The sequence below is a fragment of the Aphis gossypii genome, chromosome 2 (assembly GCF_020184175.1).
Source record: "Aphis gossypii isolate Hap1 chromosome 2, ASM2018417v2, whole genome shotgun sequence".
Classification (NCBI taxonomy): domain Eukaryota; kingdom Metazoa; phylum Arthropoda; class Insecta; order Hemiptera; family Aphididae; genus Aphis; species Aphis gossypii.
Genome location: NC_065531.1, coordinates 23,653,716 through 23,679,221, shown reverse-complemented (window position 1 = coordinate 23,679,221; position 25,506 = coordinate 23,653,716). Strand labels below are relative to the sequence as shown.

Genomic DNA, 25,506 nt, shown 5'->3' with positions numbered 1-25,506 from the left:
TTCTGTTAAATAGTATATTGTGAATACTCATACCTTGTTTAGGGTAAATTAACAGGTTATATTCTTAGCCTTGCTTTGTACATGGAGAAAAATATTAAAACGTTTTTGACCTTTTTAACATGCAAATTTTGTTTGAAAATGTTAGTATAAAAAAATGTACCCATACATAATTATTTTCTTACTTTGCATAAAATTACAATTTAAACAAACGCATGTCACTCAGTATAATAATAATTAAAATTGAAAATGTTTGGATTTTTGTAATCTAGAAATATTCATAAATTTTAAATTGATAACATTAATAACTTACAAGAAGAAAAATAAACTTAAAGGTAGAAGATAAGCTAGGTTTGTATAAAATTATGAATAAATATTCAAATAATATTTAATCAATTTTTATAAAATCAACATATTCATTGCTCCACTCAGAATCCACAATTCATTATTCCCTTAGTAGACATAACTTTGAGCCAACTTAACAATTTCGATTGTTTAAAAATGAACGTTTGTCCTTAATCTATTTTTTCTAGAATTTAAAAATATTAAATTAAAAACCGAAACATCTCGCCTATGTAAACCAAGCTCATAAAGTAGTATAATATTTTATTTTGATTGGGACTTCTTTTAATTGGTTTTACATCATAAATCGTCATCAATAATTATTTTTATTACTATAATTAATAGTTCCAAATTCAAATAACCAATGCTTATATTAAATAAAACAATTGATCAAATAATTAATAAAAAGTTTGCTATAAATTTGACAAATTTTGTAAAAATTAATTTAATAGGTATGCACATTAAAAAGAAAAAAAAATGTGGCCATGTATTTTTAAGGCCATTTTTACAATGTCCGGTTAAGTGTCAATTAAGACTAACCGGTAGGTAGAATTCTATCGGTTAATTCATGATAAATTCTTCCGGTTAGGGTTATTAGGCACTAACTGAACATTGTAAAAACAGCCCTTAATATTTTTAACACAGATAGGTACAATGATACATTTTGTGGAATATTGTATAAGATTTTCAAAAAATTTAACTAAGCAAAAAAATGATTCATTAACATTAAAAATAAAGCTAAAAAATGGAAAATTTCACTATCTTTAAATAATTCAAGATATTTTGAAATTTATAACATTTATAGAAATCGATAATATAAACACTTGGTATAAAAATTTATTTTTAATAAGAAAAGTTTTGGGAATTTTTAAAATTTTAAAAATGTGAGTAACTAGATCCAATTTGTAACAAGAAACTTACCTAAAAAATTGAAGCACTTGAAATAAGTGGTTACCACCACAAAAACGAAAATAAATATTGTAAAATCAATACATTAATCACTGCATAGATCTTATATAGTTTGGTACAACGAAACTTAGATCAAACAAATATTGGAAATATTAATGTATGCATGAATAGTTGTGGACAAATTAATCATTATAAAAAATATTTATTTATTAATTATTTTCTCGTTCAATTTTTAGTATTAAATGTGTGCTTTACAGATAATAAAATGCTATTGATTATAATATGATTGTTTGGATCTATAATTATATGTTAAATGTTTGTTTGGATTTAAATTTTAAACATTCTAAAATAAAATATAAAATATAGTTTCTAAAATAAACCAAACTATAATAGAATTCAAAAGAATAATGCGTTATCAGTGATAACTTATCACACCAGTCATTCAGTCCGGGTTGCTACCAGTTTTACCACTTACTAAATTATCCATTATATACATTTTCCATGGAAAAAGTAAACAATTATTACTCTGTGCTGCATTGTAACAATATGACGACGTACTAAGTCGTCAATACCATTATGATTACCTATAACCTTGGGTGGCGGGCCAGTTAAGACCACGATTAAAGATATCTTTAATCGTGGTTAAGACTCCGCGCACTGGCGTGTAGCCCGCTCTAGGTGTTCGCCTCAACCGAACTCTGGCCATGTATCGACTAATCGGAGTGTAACTTCGTCCGCGGCTTCTGCGCCGTCACGACCGCGACAGACATCAACGCTAAAAACAAGCCACGAACACCCGGTCAAATCTTTTGTGCGTCCCGCCAAAACCGTTTAGCACGTAGTGGTAGCACTGCAGCGAGTGTAAACAACAGTGCAACCATGGCAAATAACCTTAGATCATATACCATGGATGGAGCCACTACGTATTATTTTGAAGCTGATATTAGCGACGAGTCACTGAATTAGGTGATCGATATGCGCATGCGCGAAGCAACTCGTCGCATAATTATCCATAGATTACTATCACCACAGAATTGAATAATAATCACCTATCACAGAATTTATTATTTTATATCTTACTTATTAACTTATTAATTTTGTTCAATTGTTTTGTCAAAATTCAAAACATAGACCACTATGGTTATGTGATAACAAATCATTAATGGATAAATTTGCGATAAGTTGCGTTGCGCATGTGCATATTGAACACCTAATTCAGTGACTCGTTGCTAATATCGGCTTCAATTTTTTGTATTGCTATAATACGCAGTGGCTCCATCCATGGTATATGATCTAAGCAAATAACTAGGACGTATGATCGCAACTTTGTGATACGCAGGACAGGACAGGTGTCATGGCCGCCACTGGCAGTGATAGATAAGACCACGATGTAGAGAAGATAGGTCTTCTCTACATCGTGGATAAGACGTATACCGACTGACGTAGTACGGTGATAAAAATCACTGCCAGTTAAGATTTCTTTCCATGCCAAATCGTGAATAGTACGTGAAGAATAGTACGTGCGCAGCCCAGAACGCAAATGCGTCTTAATCACAGATATATACTAATGTATTAGTATATACATACAAATACATACAATGTATTAGTATATATCTGTGGTCTTAATGAGATCATACCTAGTTATTTACATAGATAATAAAGAATGGATAGGCCATTCGACCTTATCATACGTTCTCAAACAATTATGAATGTAGGTGCTTTTATTATTAATCCATATATATATATATATCAGATTTTCAATAAGGGATAACCAAAAGTTGAGATAACAGGCACCTTTGTGAGACAGAAGATATCTGCTCTTTAGGAACGAGGCACCTAATGTTATAAGCATAGGCGTGGCCTATCCATTCTTTATTATCTATGGTTATTTAGCCATGAGTGCAACACTATCACACTGAATAAACTAGGTTAGATTAGGTTAGGTTACCTAACCTTGTACAGTTGGTACTGCATTCGTCTTGCTCATACTATTTGTACTTTACCAATCACCGACTATACGACTGTTAAAATGAACCAATAACATATTACGATACAAAAGATTTTATTTGATTGGTCGCCAACAACGCGGCCACGCCCTTTTTACGAATTTCTTTTATACATAACGTATTCATCAAGTTATCTCCAATTTTTAATAGTTGGAAAAAAAATACATACAATATTAATTTAATTCTGTTTTCACACTAACTTCTTCTATTTGATAATAAATACTTAACTTAATTTATGTATAAATATCTTAATACATTTAATGTTTTACTAAAAAAAAAAATATATAAATAATACTAATATATTAAATTATAAATATTGTGTTAACTACATAGATCAAAATTATATAACAACAACAATATATGATTTTAGTTCTTGATTGTTAAATTAAAATTTAAAGTAGCTTTATAATAGTGGACAAGTTTAAAACATCAGAGTTTAACACTTGTAGAGGAGATAATATCATAAAACCTTATTTTAAACAGATAAAATAAAATTATAATAATAATTTTCACTATAAATATTTAGTATAACAATATTCTTTTGTATAGATTTTAATACAATTGTAAAGTAATAACTTGGAAAACATAAAATTATGTTAAATAGTTTAAACCTGTTGAGACACAATTAGGTCTTAATAGACAATAACTAAAATTAATTGTGTAGCAAGGTAACCAAATAAAATAATATTAGGTTATTTATAGAGTAATAATAATATATAATCACACTATCAATCAATTTATTATTTTTTTTTTTTGTATATATCTAATATAATGGTTACAATTGTAGGCAAAATAAAAAAAAAACTTAACTTAGTTATAAATTTAACAATATTTTTATACAATAAATGATTAATAAGTAAGGTAAAGGTACAATAGAAAATCAAAAAAAAACTTATACTGGTATCATAAAAATCTTTAACAAACCTTAATAAATCAAAAAACAAAATGTTATGAAAAAAATTACAGCATATTAATCTTCCCCATTGTTATCGTTATCAGTTTCATTGTTAACATCTTCATCATCATCTGATATAACAATAATTTCATCATCGTATGTTAGACTGCGTGCACAATATATATGTTCAGTCTTCAAGTCCTCATCATCACAAGTAGGTACAGGAGATCCAACTGTTGATGACGACTGTAAGTCATCAGAACGTTCAGGTTCTTTATCATTGAAATTTTTCTCCTCTTCAACTACAATCTCTTCTATTATCCACTCTTGAGCATCATCGATATGAACAGGTACACAATTCATTTCATATACAATTTCTTCTTCAACAACTTCACTATACTCAGACGACTCATTGACTTCAACTTCTTGTATTAAATCACTGGCAGAACATGAATTTTCATTGGTTGATATAGCATTCATTATATCCCAATCTTCTATGTATTCTGAGTCTGATGTTTCAAATAAATTCATTTCTGATGATTTAATATTATTATCGTGTACAATATTCTCAGATACACCTTCAACCATGGTATTAACTATCTCATCGTGCGCTGAATTATCTAAATCTAACTTATCAATATTTGTTAGTTTGTTAATAGAGTTTTTATCTGTATCTTCAAGTGAGCAATTTTCATTAATGGAAAATGAGTTAAGATGATTTATTGTATCAACTAATATATTAATGCCATTTTCTTGTTCAGAGAAACATTTTAAATGTGATTCATTGGAGGATTTTTTTTCGACTATTCCATCTATCTTGGAAAGTGATTCATCTGAACATACTTTGAGAGTTTTTATTATGCCCTCATCATAAGTAAATTTAAATTTCATGCAACCAATAAATATTATAGAGTCATTACGCAAAACAGCTAAACCAGAGTAACCATCCTTTTGGACAAATCTCTTAGAACACTTGCACTGAGCTTTTTTATAACTATGCTTCATATTCTTGTACTTACTGATATAGTATTTAGTGATTGGTTTATAATTAAATGGACGTTTTTTACCAGCATATTTGACTACTGGTTTCTCATCGTCACTGTTAGTGGTGACTTGAATAAATTTATCTTTTTTAATTGTTTTTCTTTGTTTATTTATGTGCCGTTGAAGTTCAGAATTGACTTTCTTCAGTTCATGATTATTTGATGGTTGTTTATGATTTCCAAAATAGGACGCGTTATCAACTATAACACCAAATTGACTTAGGTTTTTCAAAATGAAATTCCCAGTTTTCTAAAAAAAAATGTTTAAAATAGTAATTAGGTTCGTTGGTTACAATAACAAAAATTATTAGAATTTTTCAATAAAGGTTTTATTCTATTCTATACATTTATCAACATACAAAGATTGATAACATTGATAATCTTGATCATATTGCAATAAATTAAAAACAATGTTGAACTGCTAAGTAACTATGCCTTATTTTTTCTTTTTAGCATAAATAAAATTATAACTATCAAAAAGTAATAAGTTTAGAACACGGCTATAGATAGCCTTGATTCAAAGTTGGAAACCTAAAGCTTGTATTACTCTATGTAATGGTTCACTAAGATATCAAATAGAGTTACATAGATTATGTTACATCGGGAATTTTATAATACAGTTATTAGATCTATACAATCGCTTGGATTGTTATTTAAAATGTAAAATGGCAGGTCTTATTATTTTCTGTAATGTAAGAGAGTAACTTAGATGGCATTAATTACTTAAATTGCTTATACATTCAGTAAATATTTTAGTTACCATAACATTTATAACCGAGAAACAAATACAAATTCTAAAATCAATTTATACAAAACAAGAAAAAAATTTTACTCATACATTATGGACATACGCCTTGTTTATGAACTTGTCACACAGAGATAATAAAATACTGAATAGCAGTTGTAATTTAGCCATGAATTAAATTATGTAGGATACCCAACAATAAATGATAAGGAGTTCTATTAAGTGAATTTCCATGTGCAAAGGTACTGCAAGGGAAATAAATTTATACTGATGTAGTAATGAATTTACTATTTAAAAATATAATATAATATAATGTATAGTATTTATATTTATATATTATATTATAATATACTCGATACCTATTTCCTAGTAATTATTAATTTAATTCATGGAATTCAAACTTTGTAAGTAAATTATATTGTAAAAATCGCCACTAATATGATAATAGGTGCTAGATGTAGTTTGCAACCATAGACCTAACCTAACCTTTTTTTCAGGTTTGAAATCGATGACGCCGCGGGAACTGCTTTCATAATACTTTCGCGGCGCCGCCATGAACCTAACCTATGTTGCAACAGTTGTTCTGGCAAGTCAATTTGGGTCCCAGAAAAAATGATTGTATAGGTCGTTAGTTATCCACTATCCAGTATATATTAATTCGTAGAAATAGCACATATAAACAAGGATAACATAACATGGATATATATTCATAATTTTTTTTAAAAAAAAACCCTAAACCTAAATTGGTAAATATATTGTAAAGGTTTTTGAAACTAATGACTAACGGTTTAAACAGAAAAGTCATTCTTATAATTTTTCAAATTTTTAGTACCATAATTTTTGGAGTTACAATTAAAAATAACTAATATCAATTTCACGAAAATTCATATAGTTTGATATTATGTTTTTAATATATATTTATTTTTTAAATGTGACTTAGGTTTGTTATATAGATTACTCGAATCATCATTATACTAATTATCAGGATAATTTAACTTAGATTCTTAGATTAATCGCTCAAACGTTCCACTAAAAATACCCTAGTCTATATAGAAAATGATAAAAGTTTGAAACGTTTTCTAAAAATAAAGGAATTTCCAAGTTTATTGTCATTAAATAATTAGTGTTTTAATCTCGATTATTATCTTCTGATAAAACGGATAGGCGGTTAATTGGGCATGAATTACTTTTTTCTAGAAGCTGGTGTTGTAGATTTTGGGATAATTATCCTTATAGTACGCACGGTAGGCCTTGGTTAACTGGCCGTAAGTTGTATCAGCTGACGTGACGATCTAGGTTATCGAACTATTTACCTACCTAAACCTAAAATAACCTAATATAACCTTTTTTTCCGGTTTCGAATCGACGACACCGCGGGGACTGCTTCCGCATTACTACCGCGGCAACTTAATATAACCTACCCTACAATTTAAAAACTATGGTTCATAGGTAATAATATAAAATTAATTTTGAATTTTGAAGAAATTTTGGGGTGGGTGCTGTAATACTCCTATTGGATACGCCACTGGTGAGATATACAAGAAAACAAAAATTGTAACTATTGGTTCCATAGTATTTTCGCATATTTATTTTCAACCATGTATACAATTAATTTTAATACTAAGTATTAGATTTAAGTTTCTAGCTATCAATATGAAATATTGACAAAAATCTCAATTAATTCAACTCTAAACTTAACTCACAAATTCGTTAAAACTAAATCTTAAAATATAATCAACAATGTCAATTTAAATTATAACTGTAAAAAACGTTATTAGTTTATTATTTGTGTGTTTTTATTTAGGTTTTTTGAAAGGTACTTCAGATAATATTTTATTTTGATACATGGTACTCTGGACTATAATTTTATATTTTTGAATGTATTTAATACAAATTAAAATATTTCATAATAAAATAAACTAAAATCGAAATATTATTTTAACAGTTTAAAATAATTCTAAACTAATAAAAATTATAAAGCAAGTAATTTAAGTCTGTATAGCATAAAAAAAATGTTTCGGTAAAGCTTCTGTGTATATAAAACAACAAAACGTATGTCAAAATATTATTATACTCTTTGAGCAATCTGGTTGATATTAGGCAATCGTGCCAACGTTGGCGCAATCATTATGTTAGGTTAGGTTAGGTAACGCCCAATCACGGTTTGAACTGATTGGGTAGTTACGCCCAATCACGGCTTTCGCTGATTAGGGAGTCACGCCCAATTACGGCTTTCACTGATACGCATGTCACGATGTCACCTAACCTAACCTAACCTAACTTAATAACATGGCTGAAAGGGGAGATACAACAGATGAACAATTTTTATCGGTTTATTTCGGGTTTCTTAGACATATCATACAGATTTTTAGTTGCATTGCATAATGTATGGGTCTTATAATACTTTATTTATACCGTCGGATTATTTTAAATAAAACTAAGAAATATAAAATTATATGCAGATGATTTTAATAAAACATCAACATTTTTTGTATGCTGTACTATAATATTTTAATAAAATTATAAGTTAAAAAATGCCTATTAAAATGTTTTTAATTATATTTATAACAAATTTGCCAAAATAATTTTTAGTAAAAGGGAATAACTAAAAAAATAAGAACTATATTACAAGCACTTTAAAGTTAATTTAAAACTATTCATAAAACAATATTAATACGTACTTCATCAAAACTGATGGTAGCATGAAAATCAGAAATATTTTCGCAATTTTTACAAGATTGCAAACAGACTCGATTTTGAATACCTACAAAAAAGTATTATATATTATGTTCAATAAGAATATTAATTTATACTTCAATTAAATAAATAACTCACTTTTGCCTATAGTTATAACTTCTCTCTGTACAGATATAGTGATGGGTATAGATAAACAAATCAAAGTGGCACTGCATTTAATAGGTTGTAAGCTTTTGTTTTTTTGCAGAAACTTATCGGAAACATAATTTGTTATGCTACTAGTTTCTGAAAATGTGTAAAATTAAAGAATTATTATTTACTTTTTTTTTTAACGACAATTAAAATATCTATTTATTGCAAAATATAGTAATTTTTTTTTAAGATGATACTTACTGTTCATCTTTTCAATAGAATTTATTGATTCTAATTCAATTGATGCTATGTCACTGTAAAAAAATGATTATATTAAAGATTATAATAAAATTATTGTTTTAAAAATAAAAATAAAAATTTTGAAGTTGTTAAAAAAATTGTATGACTAAGATGACTAGATGAGAATAATAAATTAAAGAATATTTCAATAAGGACACACGTTATAAAACGCATATTTTTAAATTCAATTTTGACAATAATTTTCATTTACTTATTTGATATCAGTTATCATTCCGAAGATAAGTAGATGAGTATTTACTGTGTTCGATAAAATTGAACATCGAGATTAAAAATAGATAATCAATAAACCCAACCTAACTTAACCTCACCCAAACGAATTTCATTTATAGGAGTACAATTTTAGTAAAATAAATTAAAATTGGAGTGTATTTATTCAATTCGACCAAAATAAAGGTTAAAGACTTGGTGAATAAAAAATCTTATCTGATAATTTGGAATGATATCTGGTATAAAAATGATAAAAACGAAGTTACCAACTTTGAGACTATTCAAAACCTAATCTAACCTAAATGATCTTTCTAGTACATCCAATTATAGAAATAATTTTTACCATAAAATATTCAAAGATGAATTTTCTTTAGAAGTCGTTGGAACTTTATCTTCTGGCTAGATGCAAAAAAATAAATTAAATATTAATATTAGTATTTTTATATTATTCAATGTAATACTTCTTTTTATAAAAATTTTGATAATATTTGATTAGGACCAACTTTTTAAAACAAAAATATAATTATGTAATGTTATGACTAATTTCATTTTTAAAGTAAGGTTACCTTAGGTTTCATAGTAACATTTAGGAACATAACTTTAAAAGTGCAATTAGGTTAAGACCAACTTACAAAAAATATAACTGGGTAGTGTTGGTTCTAATTTGACTTAAATTACATTTATATTTGTAACAGATGAGATAAATTGTTAAACTTGAAATAAATATTGTGTACATTCTATAGCTATTTTTACCATTTATGATTTGTCTTACTTAGTAATTAAAAACTTATTACCTCTATATACATTTTTGTAACGTAATCTGGAGCTGGGAATGTTTTGTCTACTGATGTAGATGGTTCTTCGCATCGCGACCTTTTTGTTGTTATACTATTAGTAGTCAGTAATTTTTGACCAGGAGGAAAGACGTCAGGATATGCCAATTCCTAATATTTAAAAATGTTAATAGACATTTGAGTGAACAATTAGCTTTAAAAATTAATTGAACAACATATCAAATAAAATATTAAATGACTAACTAAAAAGTTATCGTGTGCTGGACAGAGCCATCTCATAAAATTATCCCAATCACGGATAGGAGGATCTAAACAATTGAGGTGATAAAGTCTAGTACACTGATGACATTGCACTAAACGTCCATCAAGAACACCTTTTTTACATACAACACATCTATCATTCTTGCGGATCATTTTTTGCTTATCCAACTGTTTTCTAGCAGGAGGTTTAACATCTGATAAAAATGATAAATTGATTAAAATATTTTAAATAAAAAAAATATTTAACATTACTTACTGAATTTGCGCTGTATTGGTACTTCATCGAGGTATGATTCAAATTTAACGAACGGATGTTCAAAATCAAATATATTTTTCATCTTGTGTCTAACTGCTGTAAAAATAAAATATATAATAATTTAATAAAATACCTTATAAGTGAAATAATAATTTGTATTAAAGTTATCAATCTTCTTACCATCATATTTATTTCTGGAAAAATTAGGGTTGAAATACTTCATTCTAAAATATACAATATAATAAGTTTAAAAAAATAAATTAATAATATGGTTAATTGTAATAATGATTTAATTTTACTCACATTATTCATTATAGATATAGGCTTCGCTAAATCAGTGTCCAACAAGGAAATTATTCATTGCATGAACACAAATATTTACATAACATTATAATATATTAAATATTTAATTAAAGCATGCATTAATAATAATATTATTTTACGGTTTATCTGAGGATTTATGATATTTTTCGCTGCATATGAATTCAGTACTATCACTGCATAGGTTACATGCTGTAGGATCAATGCCCTTTAATGGGTGTGGAATGGAAGGGTCTTCCTGTTTTTTTTTGTTGTTCACCGAATTTGGTTCAGCAATCAACCTCATTATTTCCTAAAAACCAAAACAAAACATAAGCAACAGTTGGGTAAGAACAGATATATTGTTTAGATAAAAAATATTCGTTGAACATTTGCGAGCGTCTCTTCAGATCGTTCACGAAAAAAAAGATATTGATGGATCGATAATACTGGCGACACAGATTATTCAATACTTAACGTGTCAGAAACATACCAGACGATGTGAAAATATTGAAAACAAATAAACGAGGGCGGCGCCCAGTCCGCGCAACGCATCTTACCTCGTTACTCGTTTGCGTTGTGCTCGGCCTGGTCGCGCGGGCTCGCTTTGAAAACGAAACCGTAATACCGTCATAAGAGACGCCCGTTGAAATTGTAGTCGGACGGCGCGATGGGCTTACCTTCATCAGGTCGATAGGCCCGGGCGAAACCGATCTCTTAGCGGCCATTACGACATCGACGTGAATAAACGACAACGGTTATACGCGCGCGCGTTCGCGTGTTTGTGATCGGTGTAATGGACGTGAGTACGCGCTAGAGAAGACTGCACGGGCAGTTCGAGTTCGCTATACGACTACGAAAAAGCGATCGATGAAACGACAAACGAAAATGTCGGACAGACGGAGAAAACGCAAAACGGACGGGTGGGCTACACCCGGAACGCTCGACAACAAATGGCGGCGTCGGTCACACGAGGGCGAAGAAATCGTTTGGACGATCCAACGGCAGTAATACCGGTCGGGCACGGCGGTGACGAATTTCAACGATGTATAAACGAAAAATTTAAAGAAACGCGACGCAACGCAACTAGTGACGACGGCGATGTCACAACGCAAACAACGCGATTCGATTATGGCCGATGGCGGACGAGTGGTCCTGAGAGAGACGAACGCGAACGGACGGACGCGCAAACGAGCCGGTCAGGCGCTGAAATGAGAGGCACTGAGGGTAGCGGCGCGCACGACGATTCGGACGTCGGGTCGGGTACGCGTAGCGCTCGCGACGGATGTCGTAATTTTGGAACTATCGCCGACGATTGAGGGCGACAATGGATTTTGGTGCTGTACCACAGGTTAGCACACAAAATATACGACCGCGGTACGCAGTACCAATTCCTGTATGGTTGATCGACGATTGTTGTGTACTCAAGAAATCAGGACCGCTTGGCCGTTTGTTGATCAGCCATAGGTTCGTCAGATCACCGAGACAACATGGACGACCGTCGAACGCGTCCAAAATCGTATTTTAACAAGTTACGTATTACGACGATGGTGAACAGCTCCGATGCCGCAGACAACGGACGGCGCAGTAAACGTTTAACAGGTAACAACTTAAGTGATTTTTGTTTTTTGTTTACCGTCGCACCGACCGCGGTGGCGGTGGCGGTGGTAGCGGAACGTCTTGTTTTGATTTCACTTCACGCTCCATGTATGTAATATTATCTACCTCCAAGATCGACCTCCGTGCGTACAACACTTACGGTTTTATTTTTTTTTTTTCGGTACATGATTTCGTTTTTATCAGTACAAGCAACACTGGTTGCGCAGTTTCACTCTCTTAACTATTTTTTTTTTCTTTTTTTGTGGTTATAAACACGGCAAATGTGATTTCGATCACTTTAAATTTTATTCTTACCCGACCATTTACTGTACTGCGAGTACCAAGTTTGTTTTTTGCCCATTCATAGGTACCTCTTAATCTTGGTCGGTAACTGCACGGAAAAAAGGGTATTTCACAATTTACAACAGTACCGATGGCGTCCAGAAGCAGGCTTAGTAGGAACGATAATTCTATGGCGGAACGGCGGTTGAGACCGATCTATGGTACTCAAATAATTCTCCTACGGTTCGACGTTCTTAAATTTTATTCTTGGTTTTTTTTTTTACTTACAGAATGGATAGACAACGGAAATTATAAAAAGGCCTTGCACGAGTTGGACAAATTAATAAAAAAATTACCAAGTCAAAATTGTTCCAAAGTATGAACCAAGATAGAATTCTTAAGTTGATTTTTCTAGTCAAATTATTTGGAATTAAAACTATATTTATTTCATACAGGCACTGAAGAGCTTGACCTTAGTCCGCCTTGGAAAAGACCAAGAGGCGATAACGTTGTTGAAAGAAGTTAGAGAATGCAAGCCATCTGATGAATCAACATTGCTTGCATTAACAGCTTGCTATAGAGAATTAAAAAAACGTAATTTGAATAGTATTTGTGTTTAAGTAAATAAAATATATTTTATTTGAATTGTATACCTAGCTCATATGGTATGTGAAGTATACGAGGATGCTTTACTCCAAGATCCAGTTAATGAAGAGTTATTATCTAGTCTTTTTATGTCTTACGTTCGTGTTTGTGATTACAAAAAACAACAGCAGACTGCATTAGCTCTCCATAAAGTTAAACCAAATAACCCATATTATTTTTGGGCTATTATGAGTATTGTTATGCAGGTACATTTTAAGTTATTAAAATATTACTAATTTTTAATCAACAAATACCTAGATTAATGTTCACTTTTTTTTTCCTAAGAAAAATAAAAAATATAAATACCTAATAAAGGATTTATCAATACTATTAACATTGTCATATTACATATAATTTCATAATTTATTATTTATACATATATATTAAGGCATATCAAGCAAATGATGAAATATCAAAAAGAATTACTCTACCATTAGCAGAACGAATGGTGCAAAAATATATTAATGAAGACAAAATTGACGCTGAACAAGAAATCCAGTTGTATTTGATGATATTAGATATGCAGGTAATATTGTAATTAACCGTTACTTAAATATAATTTTCTTTTTAAAATATTAAATATACATTAATAATTTTTCAGAGAAAATACAAAGAAAGTTTAGAAATTCTTAATGGTCCACTAGGTGATAAGTTACATCGAACTGTGGGTCTCACACGCAAAAAAATTGATATTTATTTTGAATTGGAAATGTATGCTGAAGCAAACTCATATCTAAAAAGTTTACTTCTCAAAGAGTAAGTAATTTTTTGTAGTTTATTATAGCTTATATATATTTATTTCTAATTCTTATTTCTTGATTTTAAATAAAATATTTTACATTTAAATTAATTCTTTGTTTAAATTATGATATTTAACATGTATTTATTTATTTAATAGCATAGATTCGTGGATTTACTATACTAAATATTATGATTCATTATTTAAAATAATTGAGTCTAAGGATAAATACTTAAACTGCAATGGTAATAATGATTGTTTACCTCTCTTTGATTCATCTATAGAAGAAGCTTTGTTGTTTCTAAATGAATTGCAAAAATTAAATTCTGAGCAAAACTATCCTCAAAGAGGAGTATATCTTGCTCGTCTTGAATTATATTCTAGACTAAAAGAAAATGCTTATAAATACATGGGTAAGATAATTAATTTAAATTGCAATCTAATAAATAAAATTAAAAACATTAATTATTCTTTTCTAGTTACTTCAATTTTTTTTCAACTTTATACATTTTTATCAATATTTAGAATAGTTATTGGATTATTTCTAAATTGTTATTTTATAATTTTACACGTGTTAGTTATTTCATTTTTTCTTACTATCTTCTATGCTCAAATTATATTATGTATTATAAACAATAATTCCAGGTGATGCTATCAATCTTTTAATTGAATATTTTAAGATATTTGGACACAAGCCTTGTTGTTTTTATGATCTAAGACCGTATATGTCACTTTTAAAAGAAGAATTACTTGATGAATTTTTGAAGATATTGGATGAAATTGTTAATTTAAAAGAAGGAGAGTTTCCAAAAACTGTGAGTACTTCCTGATTTTAAGATATATTAACCAAGTATAATTCTAGTTAAAAAAAAAAATGTCTTGACCCGGTGTGAATTGCATTAGTCTTATCCTTCCCTGAGCAATATAACACATGTTTTATTACCTTCTTTACATAACATTAGTGTTTACCACTACAGAACCAGTATTGAAAACAATTATAATGTATTAGTCTATTGGTAATTATGATTTATAATATTTCATATTTTTTCAGAAACCTCAAATGGAATGTTATTTATCATATCTCCAATTAGCCAGACATGTTGGAATTCATGATCTCATGAACACCGAAGAAAAGTTAAAACTTGCTGATCGTTTACTCAGATGCTATCACAAATGTGAGATATTTAATAATAGCAAAAGATCTTCAGAAATAATGTAAGTTTATGTATATGTGATAATGTATCAATTATAATAATAGATTATCATAAACAAATTACGTTGACTGTAAATATTTTATTTTAGGGCAAATGATACTTTTGTTATAATGATGGCACATTTAATGTATGATATTTGGGTTGAAAATAATCGACTCACGTATATAAGGGAAGCCACTGTTGTACTTGAGTATGCATATGCTCTAAGTCCCTCAAATTTTCATATAAAATTGTTATTATTAAAATTCTACCATATGTTAGGTAATTATACTTCTATTTTACATAACATTGTTTTTTTATTATGATAATGATGTATTTATTATATAATATTGATTAATCTTCTCAGGAGCTTCTGATGCGTCAAATTTAGCATATATAAATTTAGAGATAAAAAATACTCAGCTGGATTCATTAGGTTATTTACATACTTTTCAAATGTTCAATGAAGGTCGTTTCCAGAATGCATCTAAACTATATGCTACAACTATCAGATTCTTTTCACATAACTATCGAGAGGTAGGAAAATCAAAACAAAATCTCAGATTATATATATTTCATTGAATATTTATTTTGTTTAAATTATTTGATTAGGTCGCAGATCATTTAACAATATCTTACAAATTTGGATCTTTTATCAAAATTATTGAATTTGTGGAATTTAGAGAAAAACTTAAATATTCTATTCATCATTCTATGTGTCTTATAGAAAACTATTTCATTTCATTACTTGATGTTGATAATTTGGATGATTGCTTAGAGGTATTTTTATTATTAATTAATTAAATTAAAATTTTTGGCTAACAAATTATAAATTATATAAATTATTTGTGTATTTCACATTTATTAGATTTTATTAAAAATGAATGGTGTACCGGAAATTGCTTCAAAGTCTCAACTCAAAAAAATGATTAATAACCGAGACTATTCAGTTCTAATAAACTACAATCCTCCTACACGATGCTTAACTACAGAACATTCAAATCAAATATTTTCGCATGATTTACGTTTATTGGAAATCCGTGCTGTTTTGCTAAGTTGTATTTATTACAGTGCAAGAATGATAAAACAATCTAGTGCTCAAAATATTAAAACTACTTCAGAAGAAGTAAATGGACTCAATCCTGATGATGAATCTCTCAATTCAAATGACTTAGATCAATTAGATCTTCATTTGAAAACTTTGAAGACCCTTAGTGTTCAATTGGAAAGTGATCCTCCAGTTCCAGTTCCTAATAGTGTATTTGGAAGTTTTTTTGGATCCAAGTTATTTGGTTTCGATAAATCTAAGACTATGTTGATAATTGTCATTAACTTCATTGAATTTATACAAACAATAGGGTCAGATGTAAAAACTTCCATTTCCACAGATGATGAATGGATTGCAAAAATGAAAACCAATGCTAATGAACTAACCATTGCATTTGACAAATCAATTACATATTGTAAATTTGTTATTTCAAAAGCAATAAATGAAATAGATTCTAGTCTAAAATTAGAAGGGAGAAAAGAAGTATTAGAAATACTTACAAATATGATAGATGTAAGTAATATTGTATTTATTATTAATACTAAATTAATGCATATTATTTTATTCTGTTTAATTTTCAGACTTTGAATATATCATGCGTATTTCTTTCCTTAGCAACATACTTTATAAAAAGTTTTCAAAATAAAATAGTTTCTGATCCAAAGAAAATTAAAGCAAAACGAAAAACTCATTCTACACTCTATAATCCAGAGGTAAACAACTTTAATGTATAATATATTAAATTCTAACATGTATATATATACAAATTATACAATGTCCTGTGAGGGTTTACTTATTGCAATATCTCCTTAAATAATGTAGTTCATGATTCTGTGTTTTTTTATATATATATATAAGACTCACAAAGCCTAGGACTACAAGTACTTCATATTTTAGTTTAATTTAATGTTTTGGTAAAAAAGTTTTAAAAAATAATTTTATTTAATATTGTCTATAAAATCGAAAAATAGCCATTTTTTAAAGTTTATTTTCTGAAAATGTTGATGTTTAAACATTTTACTTTCATTAAAATATAGTGGTTTTTAATATATTTTTTAGTCCACTGAAAGCATTTGCCAGCCGCACAAATTTACTATGTTTCTCAAAACTAGAAAATATATTAAAAATCATGAAATTAATAAAAAATAAAATGTTGAAATGTCAAAATTTTCAGAAAAACAAACTACAAAGAGCTATTTTTTGTTTTTGAAAACAAATAAATAATTATATTTTTAAACTTTCTTACCAAAATATGAAATAATTGTAGTCCTTTTTTCTTTGAGTTTTAAATTTAAAAAAAAAATTAACATAATTATGATTTCTGCATTATTTCAGGATATATTGCAATGTGTAAATTCTCTTGAGATACTTTATAGTTAATATCTTTTATAAATCCTATTTTAATAAATTCTATTCAGTTTTACAATTCATTCAGACCCAATTTTTGTGAAAATAGTAAATATCTGAAATATTGAAGAAATTACATTTTTATGGAATAACGTTCTATTAAATTAAATTTATTACACATAAAATGTTCAAAAAGATGAACATTATTCAAATTAAGAGATTTAACATATGTACTTAGAAAACAAAAATGTATTGCCATACCAACTTGAAATTATACTGAACTAGCCATCCTATGTGTACTTCTGGGATACAAAATGCATATGTGTTAAATTTGGTTATTGAATGCTAACATTCAGTGAAACACATGTGGATAAATAATATTTTTGGTTTTCTTATTTAATGTATAATTGATATTTCTACTATATCAACTTAACATTTCTTAACAATAGCCAGTTACTGAATGAGGCATAAAACAAACTTGGCCGCAATGTAGATACTACTTTAATTAGCTGACTTTTTTGGAAGGGTATCATATTTTCTTTTCTTTTTTCTTAATTCCCTTCCTTCGTAACTTCTAAGTATGTGTACATTAAAAATGATTTTTTTATTTATTTAAAAGCTAGCCATTTATTAAGCAATACAAATAAAAGTAGGAGTTGAGTCAGGAGGCTTGTTTTTTTGGGAGGGGTCTTTTTTACTTTTTTCCAGAAGGTTTTTATTGAGGATTTTGTTTTTTTCTTTGTTTGCTATTATGTAAATAATCTAAAAATATGAATAATACTTAAAGTCGTTTTATAAATGTATAAACATTTTAGCCCACTAAGAACTTTTGATATTTTATGTGACTCCTAATACAGATATATTTGTTATCTAAATGTAATAATTACATATAATTATTGTATTCTTATTAAAACATACTCAACTAATAATTTTTAATCTATAGTTAATACCTTATACTAGTTAACAGTTTATAAAATAAAATAAATTTCAAATCATTATCTAAGTTTTCTTGTTGCTTTTGATAAAAATATATATTATATGATATATATTTTACAACTCTAGATGAAATTCTGATATTTAGTTTATTTTTTTTACTTGTAGTGTTTATTTCTAAGTAAAATTTTAATTTATAATAATAAATATGTTGGTATTAAGTATTTCATTCTTTCCTTATTTTTTTCAAAATGTTAATTTTAAATTTAAAATATTTGTAAATGTGGTAGCTAAAGCATAATTTTTAATTTATTTTATATTCTAGATAAATAGTAAAATAATAATTGTTCTCATAAGTTCTACTAAAAAATCAATTATGTATCTTTTTAGACTCAATATAAAGGTAAATCAGAAATTTTACGTGAGGTAGTGAAAACTGTTCAAAACAATACTAGTCATATACTTGTCTGTGTGAAGAATGTGGAGGACGCATGGACTCGTATGGGATGTGGTAATTCCAATGCATTGATGTTAAAAAAACATGATTCAGACTATATAGCTAATGATACTGAAGAAGGAAAAGAGGCTGACAAAATAAGACAGATCACAGCAGACAGGTGGCGACAGTTAGTGGACACTATTGATAAGAAGATTAGTGACAGTTATAGTGGTTCGTTAGATGAAATGATAAAAATATTAATTAAAAAACAAACACAAATCAACAAACTACCATCATTTTAAATGGTAATTTATAATTTTAAGAATATTTGTAAATATTTTATATTTATCACAATAAATTGATATCTAAAAATATATGAAAATATGTTTGTGCTTTGAACTTTAGTTTATGTATTTTATACTAACTAATTAACCTTAATATTTAAGATGATAACATTGTATTAAAACATTATTTATTACAATCTTATCTGACTTAACTTTATCAACATAATTGTTATTTAATTTTTAAAATAAACAACCACTGTTGAAACTGTTATACGTTTTTCTGAACCAGACTATCAAATAATAAAATTACAATTTAAGGCTAATTCATTACTTTGGTTATTATGTAATAGTAAATCTTAACAACAATAACCTTATAATTATTATTAACAGCAAGGTTAAATTATTTAATAATTCAGTCAGAATTGTGTATAAATAAACAGACTATATATTTTGTTATAATATAAATCTTGACAAAGGTGTCTTATTCATACAACATATTTCCAAAATTGATTTATTAAATTCTAAAAAAAAATAACTTCAGTAACTCTAAAAGCCTGAAAGTACAAATTTTGTACAAATACTCTCAACTTGCATAGTATTTTATATATGTAAAAAATAAAAAAATAATCAGATCATTGAAAGATTTTATATTTTTGTATAAATCTGATCACTAGCCTATAATACACATTTTTACTAACATCATTTTATTATACAAATTTGTTAATTTATAAAACCTGTATTTTTTCAATTTTCTTATTTTTTTTCATAATAGTTATGTGGTTTAATCATATTTAGTACAAACTTAAACTTATACAATAAAAAAAATGACGTTTTAAATGCCTACTATACTTCCAAAACTATTGGTCATTTTTTAATTTTGGTTATATTTTTATTTTTTATATCAACTTAATAATATTAGTTTTGAAAGTAGATTGACAATTATTCAATATCTTGCTAAGCATTTGTAAACCTGTTATAATTATTTATATTAGTAATTATCAAATGGCTTGATCATGGGCAATGGGCATAGACAAGGGGGGATCTGAGGAATGAATCCCCCATGACCTTTTTTTTATATACAGTGTGTTCACCAATTTAGGGAACACTGAATTACTCGGTCTGATTATTTTGGAATAAATCAATTTTTTTTTACAAACTGGTGGTGTATAAATATTAAATACCTACACATTTTTAGATACATTTCAAAATGCGATATACCATATGAAATAGTATACTAATACAGTCATATAGACAATTTATAACAAACAGAATTACAAATACCTACATACTATTAATTAATAGTACTATTTTTCTTTATTTACTAGTTTTAGATTTTAAACAGAGTGATAAAATGTATTAAGTTTATAAAGATGCGTTTTATTTTATTTATAGATAGCTACGGCGAATAAGTAGTTGAAAAAATGCTTCAATTTTCAGTTATGTGGGTAGTTTTTGATATCAAATTGTATCTAATTTATACTTAAGATAGGGTAAAAATAAATATTCAAGATTTTTTTTAAATAATCAGGAAAATCAAATGTGAATTTTTACGAAAACCTGCAGTAGATATTGGACAAAATCCATTTTATTTTTTTGATGTAACTCAAATACCTTCCATTGTTATCAATTGTTTAAATTAGAATATTCTAAGCATAGTGTAATATTTTGATTCTTTTGACATTTGCAATTTTTCATTTTATTTTTAAATTTTTTTTTATTAATGTCATTAAAAAGTTTTTGTTTGGTAAGAATACTTGACAATCTATAACAACGTCCCTCATAAGTTATTCATTTGCCAATTAAAATATATTGAAAATTTGATAACAATATTTTTTCATTGCAGTTTAAATTTTGTTTTTTGAAATTTGTAAAATCTCAAATATTTTAAAATTATTTTGCTATCAAAAACTCATAAAAAATCTATATTTTTTATCAAAAATTTGAAAATGTAATATAAGATTCTTCATTAGTTTTGTTAATAAGAAGATAACCGGAAAGTCATATTATTTTTTATGAGTGTCATTTTTATGACTTGTGAAATTCATTAAAATAACTATTTCTCCTTAAAAGATTTTTGATATTTTTTTTATAATTAAAAAAAACAAGTAACTGTAGATAGCTGACATCTTCTCGAAATATTTATACAAATTATGGTGTTCTATAATGATGGAATTTTTAATTTTTTTGCGTTATTTTTAGACATTTCAAATTTCAAATTGTTTTAATATTATTTCTATAAATATTGATGAAAAATGTTCACTCGGTAAAAAAGTTTGATTTCAAATACATTTTCACAATTAAATTTTATTACCATTTATAAAGTTAAAATTATAATAAAATTCATCAACACCGCGTAAATTTGGACAAGATAATATAATATTTAAATTATGAAGAACGATATTTTATTATTTTGTTATTAATTCAAAAACGTTATTCATGACATAAAACGTTTACATTAGGTACTTATATTATATTATTATTAATTTATAAATATTAGGTACCTACCTAGTATATTTTACACAAAAAAACATTTTCAAATTTAGTGTTTTCACTAAAAATAATTGCAACTTACTATAATTAATAATAGTAAAATAAATTATTTTATCTATATAATAATTATAACGAAAAACGTTTTATCAAATAAACCTATAGACTATATAGTAATACAGGCAGATATAGAATGTTTTCACTCAGAAGTCAGAATCATTGTTCGATCATAATATGGAACTTTTCTATTTTACCGGACCTCCTAATTTTTGACAATTTTTTTTTTGAAACCCATGTATTTTGACATTCTAAAAACGATGGTGCAAAAATAAATTGGGGCAAATCATTAGTTTTTAAGTTATAGCACTTTGAAAATTACGTATTTTGTAATATTTTGTTTAAATAGCCAATATATTCGATTTATAAATTTTTTGCGCTTTTTTACGTTTTTATTAATAATTAATTATCGAGTTAAAAGCATTTTGGTTGCAACTCAATTATAAACTTGGTCTAAAAATTAAAAAAAAATTGATTATCACAATATGCCTCGGCAGTGACTGCGCGTATATCGGCACTCGTCGCTACGCTCCTATCGGCGCCGTCGCTTCGCTCCGCACAAATCGAAAATATCCCCCGATTTGCTATGTAACACCACCTCAAGTAGGTCACAGGACCAACAGAAATGCATTTCGGTTGCAATTCGATACTAAGCTTGGTCATAATCAAAAAATCTAACAATTAGGAAATCGAATATATTGGCTATTTAAACAAAATATTACAAAATACGTAATTTTCTAAGTGCTATAATTTAAAAACTAATGATTAGCCCCAATTTATTTTTGCACCATCGTTTTTAGAATGTCAAAATACATGGGTTTCAAAAAAAAAAAAATTGTCAAAAATTAGGGGGTCCGGTAAAATAGAAATATACCCAGAATGGTACCCACTTGTCCACCTTTCTTATGTCTTTGATTTTACATGAATATTAAAAAATCAAAGTAAAAAAGTAATAAGTAAAAGCCATTAGCCAATAGGTGGCTGTAGCCTGTAATACTAATAAATAAAAAATTACAAAATCTGTAAATTAGTCTTGCATATTTCCAAGATGGACGATGGTGTAAACTGTCGGAATCATCATCCGATTAAAATACGTAACAATCAATTTGTGGATTCCAAATATAGAATATTTAGAGTTCATTTAGTGTCATGGATTTGGAAAGTTTGTTCATTATTTATACTTCGTACGCCTATCAAATAAAATTTTAAAATGTACAATGTACATATGACTATAAAGATGTATTGTATTTTTTATATTATTATACATGTACAATATACAGAAGGCACTTGGCCACATCAAATATGGAAAACGGACTACCTATTGTATGTTTAAATTACTGTAGAGCCAGACATCCAGACAAGTGATTGCTCGGCTATTTGGAGTAGGTACAAACGAATTCAAAGCATGAAAAATATAACCTTTTATGCGAATATCCGTAATAATACTTCGTAGGTAACATAAGTATAGGTACATCATTACTTTCATTCTAAATGACCGTATAAAATTGAATGCACAATTTTATTTGTACCTATATAGGCTATACATAAATACAATTTATTCTAGAATAAAAGTAATAGGCAATAGCACATAATAACAGTGGCATATCCAGGGGAGGTACAGGGGCCATGCCCCCCCCCCATTGGCCGTATCATATAATATATAAATTTATTTATTTTGGCTATGTACTGATTTGGAGTTTAAATTTGGAGTGATCATGATTCGCAATCTAAAGTTTTGAGAAATTTAATTTTATCTCATCTTTTAAAATATATTTCCCGGTTTATTTATACCGTAAAAAACGTCTGCGATCGAATTTTACCAATTTATTTATTATCACCGTACAGTGTCCGCGATATGCAACTCAAACAATAGATAGTACAAACTGCCCGTTTACCTACGATAAGTGTACTGTATTTCATATTAATTTAGGTGAATACCTACCTAGTACCTATACTACCTATATAATTTATAATTTATTTAATTATATACTATTTTATGTACTTTATAGTTTACAATTATTAATAATTTTTTTTTTTACGAAATGGTAATATAGCTATTTAACACACAAATCAAAGAATAATCAAAATTAAATTAATGTTTATTTTATTATTTAGTATAAAATGTTTTGCGTTTATACAAAAAATAAAATAATAATTAATAACGCGCTTCCATCATATACCTAGGTTACTTACAGAATTCAGGATTAAGAATTGTAATCAGTGGCGGTCAAACGGGGGGGGGGGATGAGGGGGATCTGTGGGGGGCCCTTGGCTTTTTTTCCTTAATAATTATAACAATTATATATATGTATATTGTACTATAATGTTAATGTATTACATTTTGTTTTAATTTTTCTGAAAATAACGCTTATGAGCGTATAATATTATTATTATCTCGATTCTAGACTCGTTCTAGGAAGAAGGCTGTTATTATTATTAATATTTAGTAATTAGTTGCTTATACAAAATTTACGGGAATTACCCAGCTCGGTGATCGTGAATATTCAATAACAACACACTCCTGAGTCCTCCCTTGACCGGGTCATCGGCTGAAATGTATCAATAAAACGGTTGAAAACATATTTGAGAAATACTATGGGGGAGGTAAGTTTGCTGTACTTATTATAAAATAATATAATATATTAACCTATAATTGGAATAAGTATTAAATTAACAGTTCAAATATAAATATATTATACACTAACTTTGTAGGTTTTGTTAATTTATTTTATAGTAAAATTATAACTTATAAGCATCTTTGAAATGTCAATATACTGCTTTGTATATTAGTACATTATGTTAATATATGTATGTATATATTTTTTAATTGTGTAATTTTATTATTCTAGAGTCGTCTCAATGGTTTGGCCACTATGGCTGTTCATCGTGGAATTATAAATATAACCTCCAATGAAGTGCTGGATGAATAGCAAAAAAAAAACAAAAAAATAGATTTAATAATATAATACAAATATTGTTAATATTAGTAATATTACATTGTTATAAATAAAGTAACAATTTATCTGAATTTAAAAAAATTGATGTTAGGCATAACCATAAATTATATTTTAATGATTAATAGTAGTGCATATTAAAAAATCAGCCTCATCCCCCCCCCATGACAAAATCATTTGACCGCCACTGATTGTAATTATTAGTATATGAAACAATATTAGTAATTAATCAATTATTATCTACCATAAATACCAAGGCTAGACATTAAAAAGTTAAAAAGTTAAAGTTAAGTTATTTTTAACTAAGTTATTTAACGAGTTACTTTTGTTTTTATAAGTATAACTTTTAAGTTAACGAGTTAATTTATGTGATAAATACAATTACATACGTTTTTTTAAAAATGGTAAGACCTCCATTTAATTATGTTATTTTTTAAGCTTTAATAAAAATGTATGATAATTAATTTTAAATGAAAAAAGAAAAGTAATTTATTTTTAATTAAGTTAAGTTACTTCTTTTCAAAATAATTAGTTCACTTGCCCACTGCTCAGCCTTGCCAAATACCAAATACTATAGATAATGATCGATTGGCA

General features: G+C 27.6%; 2 protein-coding genes across 4 annotated transcripts; one reads left to right on the top strand and one right to left on the bottom strand.

The window, feature by feature from the left end:
- Positions 1–3,293: 3,293 nt before the first annotated feature.
- LOC114130720 (uncharacterized) lies at positions 3,294–12,621 on the bottom strand. 3 transcript variants are annotated; one of them, XM_027995757.2, is made up of 11 exons: positions 11,586–12,621; positions 11,049–11,218; positions 10,786–10,799; positions 10,606–10,701; positions 10,332–10,543; positions 10,089–10,238; positions 9,638–9,693; positions 9,028–9,080; positions 8,773–8,919; positions 8,619–8,701; positions 3,294–5,442 (listed from the first exon to the last, which is right to left on the bottom strand). In XM_027995757.2, the coding sequence occupies exons 1-11, from the start codon at positions 11,631–11,633 to the stop codon at positions 4,225–4,227; spliced, it is 2,247 nt and encodes a 748-aa protein (XP_027851558.1). In that variant the 5' UTR covers positions 11,634–12,621; the 3' UTR covers positions 3,294–4,224. The 3 variants fall into 3 exon arrangements, with proteins under 3 accessions (XP_027851558.1, XP_050055452.1, XP_027851559.1); XM_050199495.1 differs by having other exon boundaries at positions 10,786–10,829; positions 10,909–11,218; positions 11,466–12,620; XM_027995758.2 differs by having other exon boundaries at positions 10,786–10,829; positions 10,909–11,218; positions 11,586–12,620.
- Positions 12,622–12,751: 130 nt separating this feature from the next.
- LOC114130719 (N-alpha-acetyltransferase 25, NatB auxiliary subunit) lies at positions 12,752–19,529 on the top strand. The gene is made up of 15 exons (XM_027995755.2): positions 12,752–13,007; positions 13,077–13,162; positions 13,242–13,380; positions 13,444–13,637; positions 13,820–13,957; positions 14,033–14,187; positions 14,330–14,583; positions 14,816–14,985; positions 15,222–15,385; positions 15,473–15,645; positions 15,731–15,900; positions 15,976–16,143; positions 16,232–16,924; positions 16,993–17,124; positions 19,082–19,529. Exons 1-15 carry the CDS (start codon positions 12,938–12,940, stop codon positions 19,430–19,432), a joined length of 3,057 nt encoding a protein of 1,018 aa, XP_027851556.1. The 5' UTR covers positions 12,752–12,937; the 3' UTR covers positions 19,433–19,529.
- Positions 19,530–25,506: the final 5,977 nt, after the last annotated feature.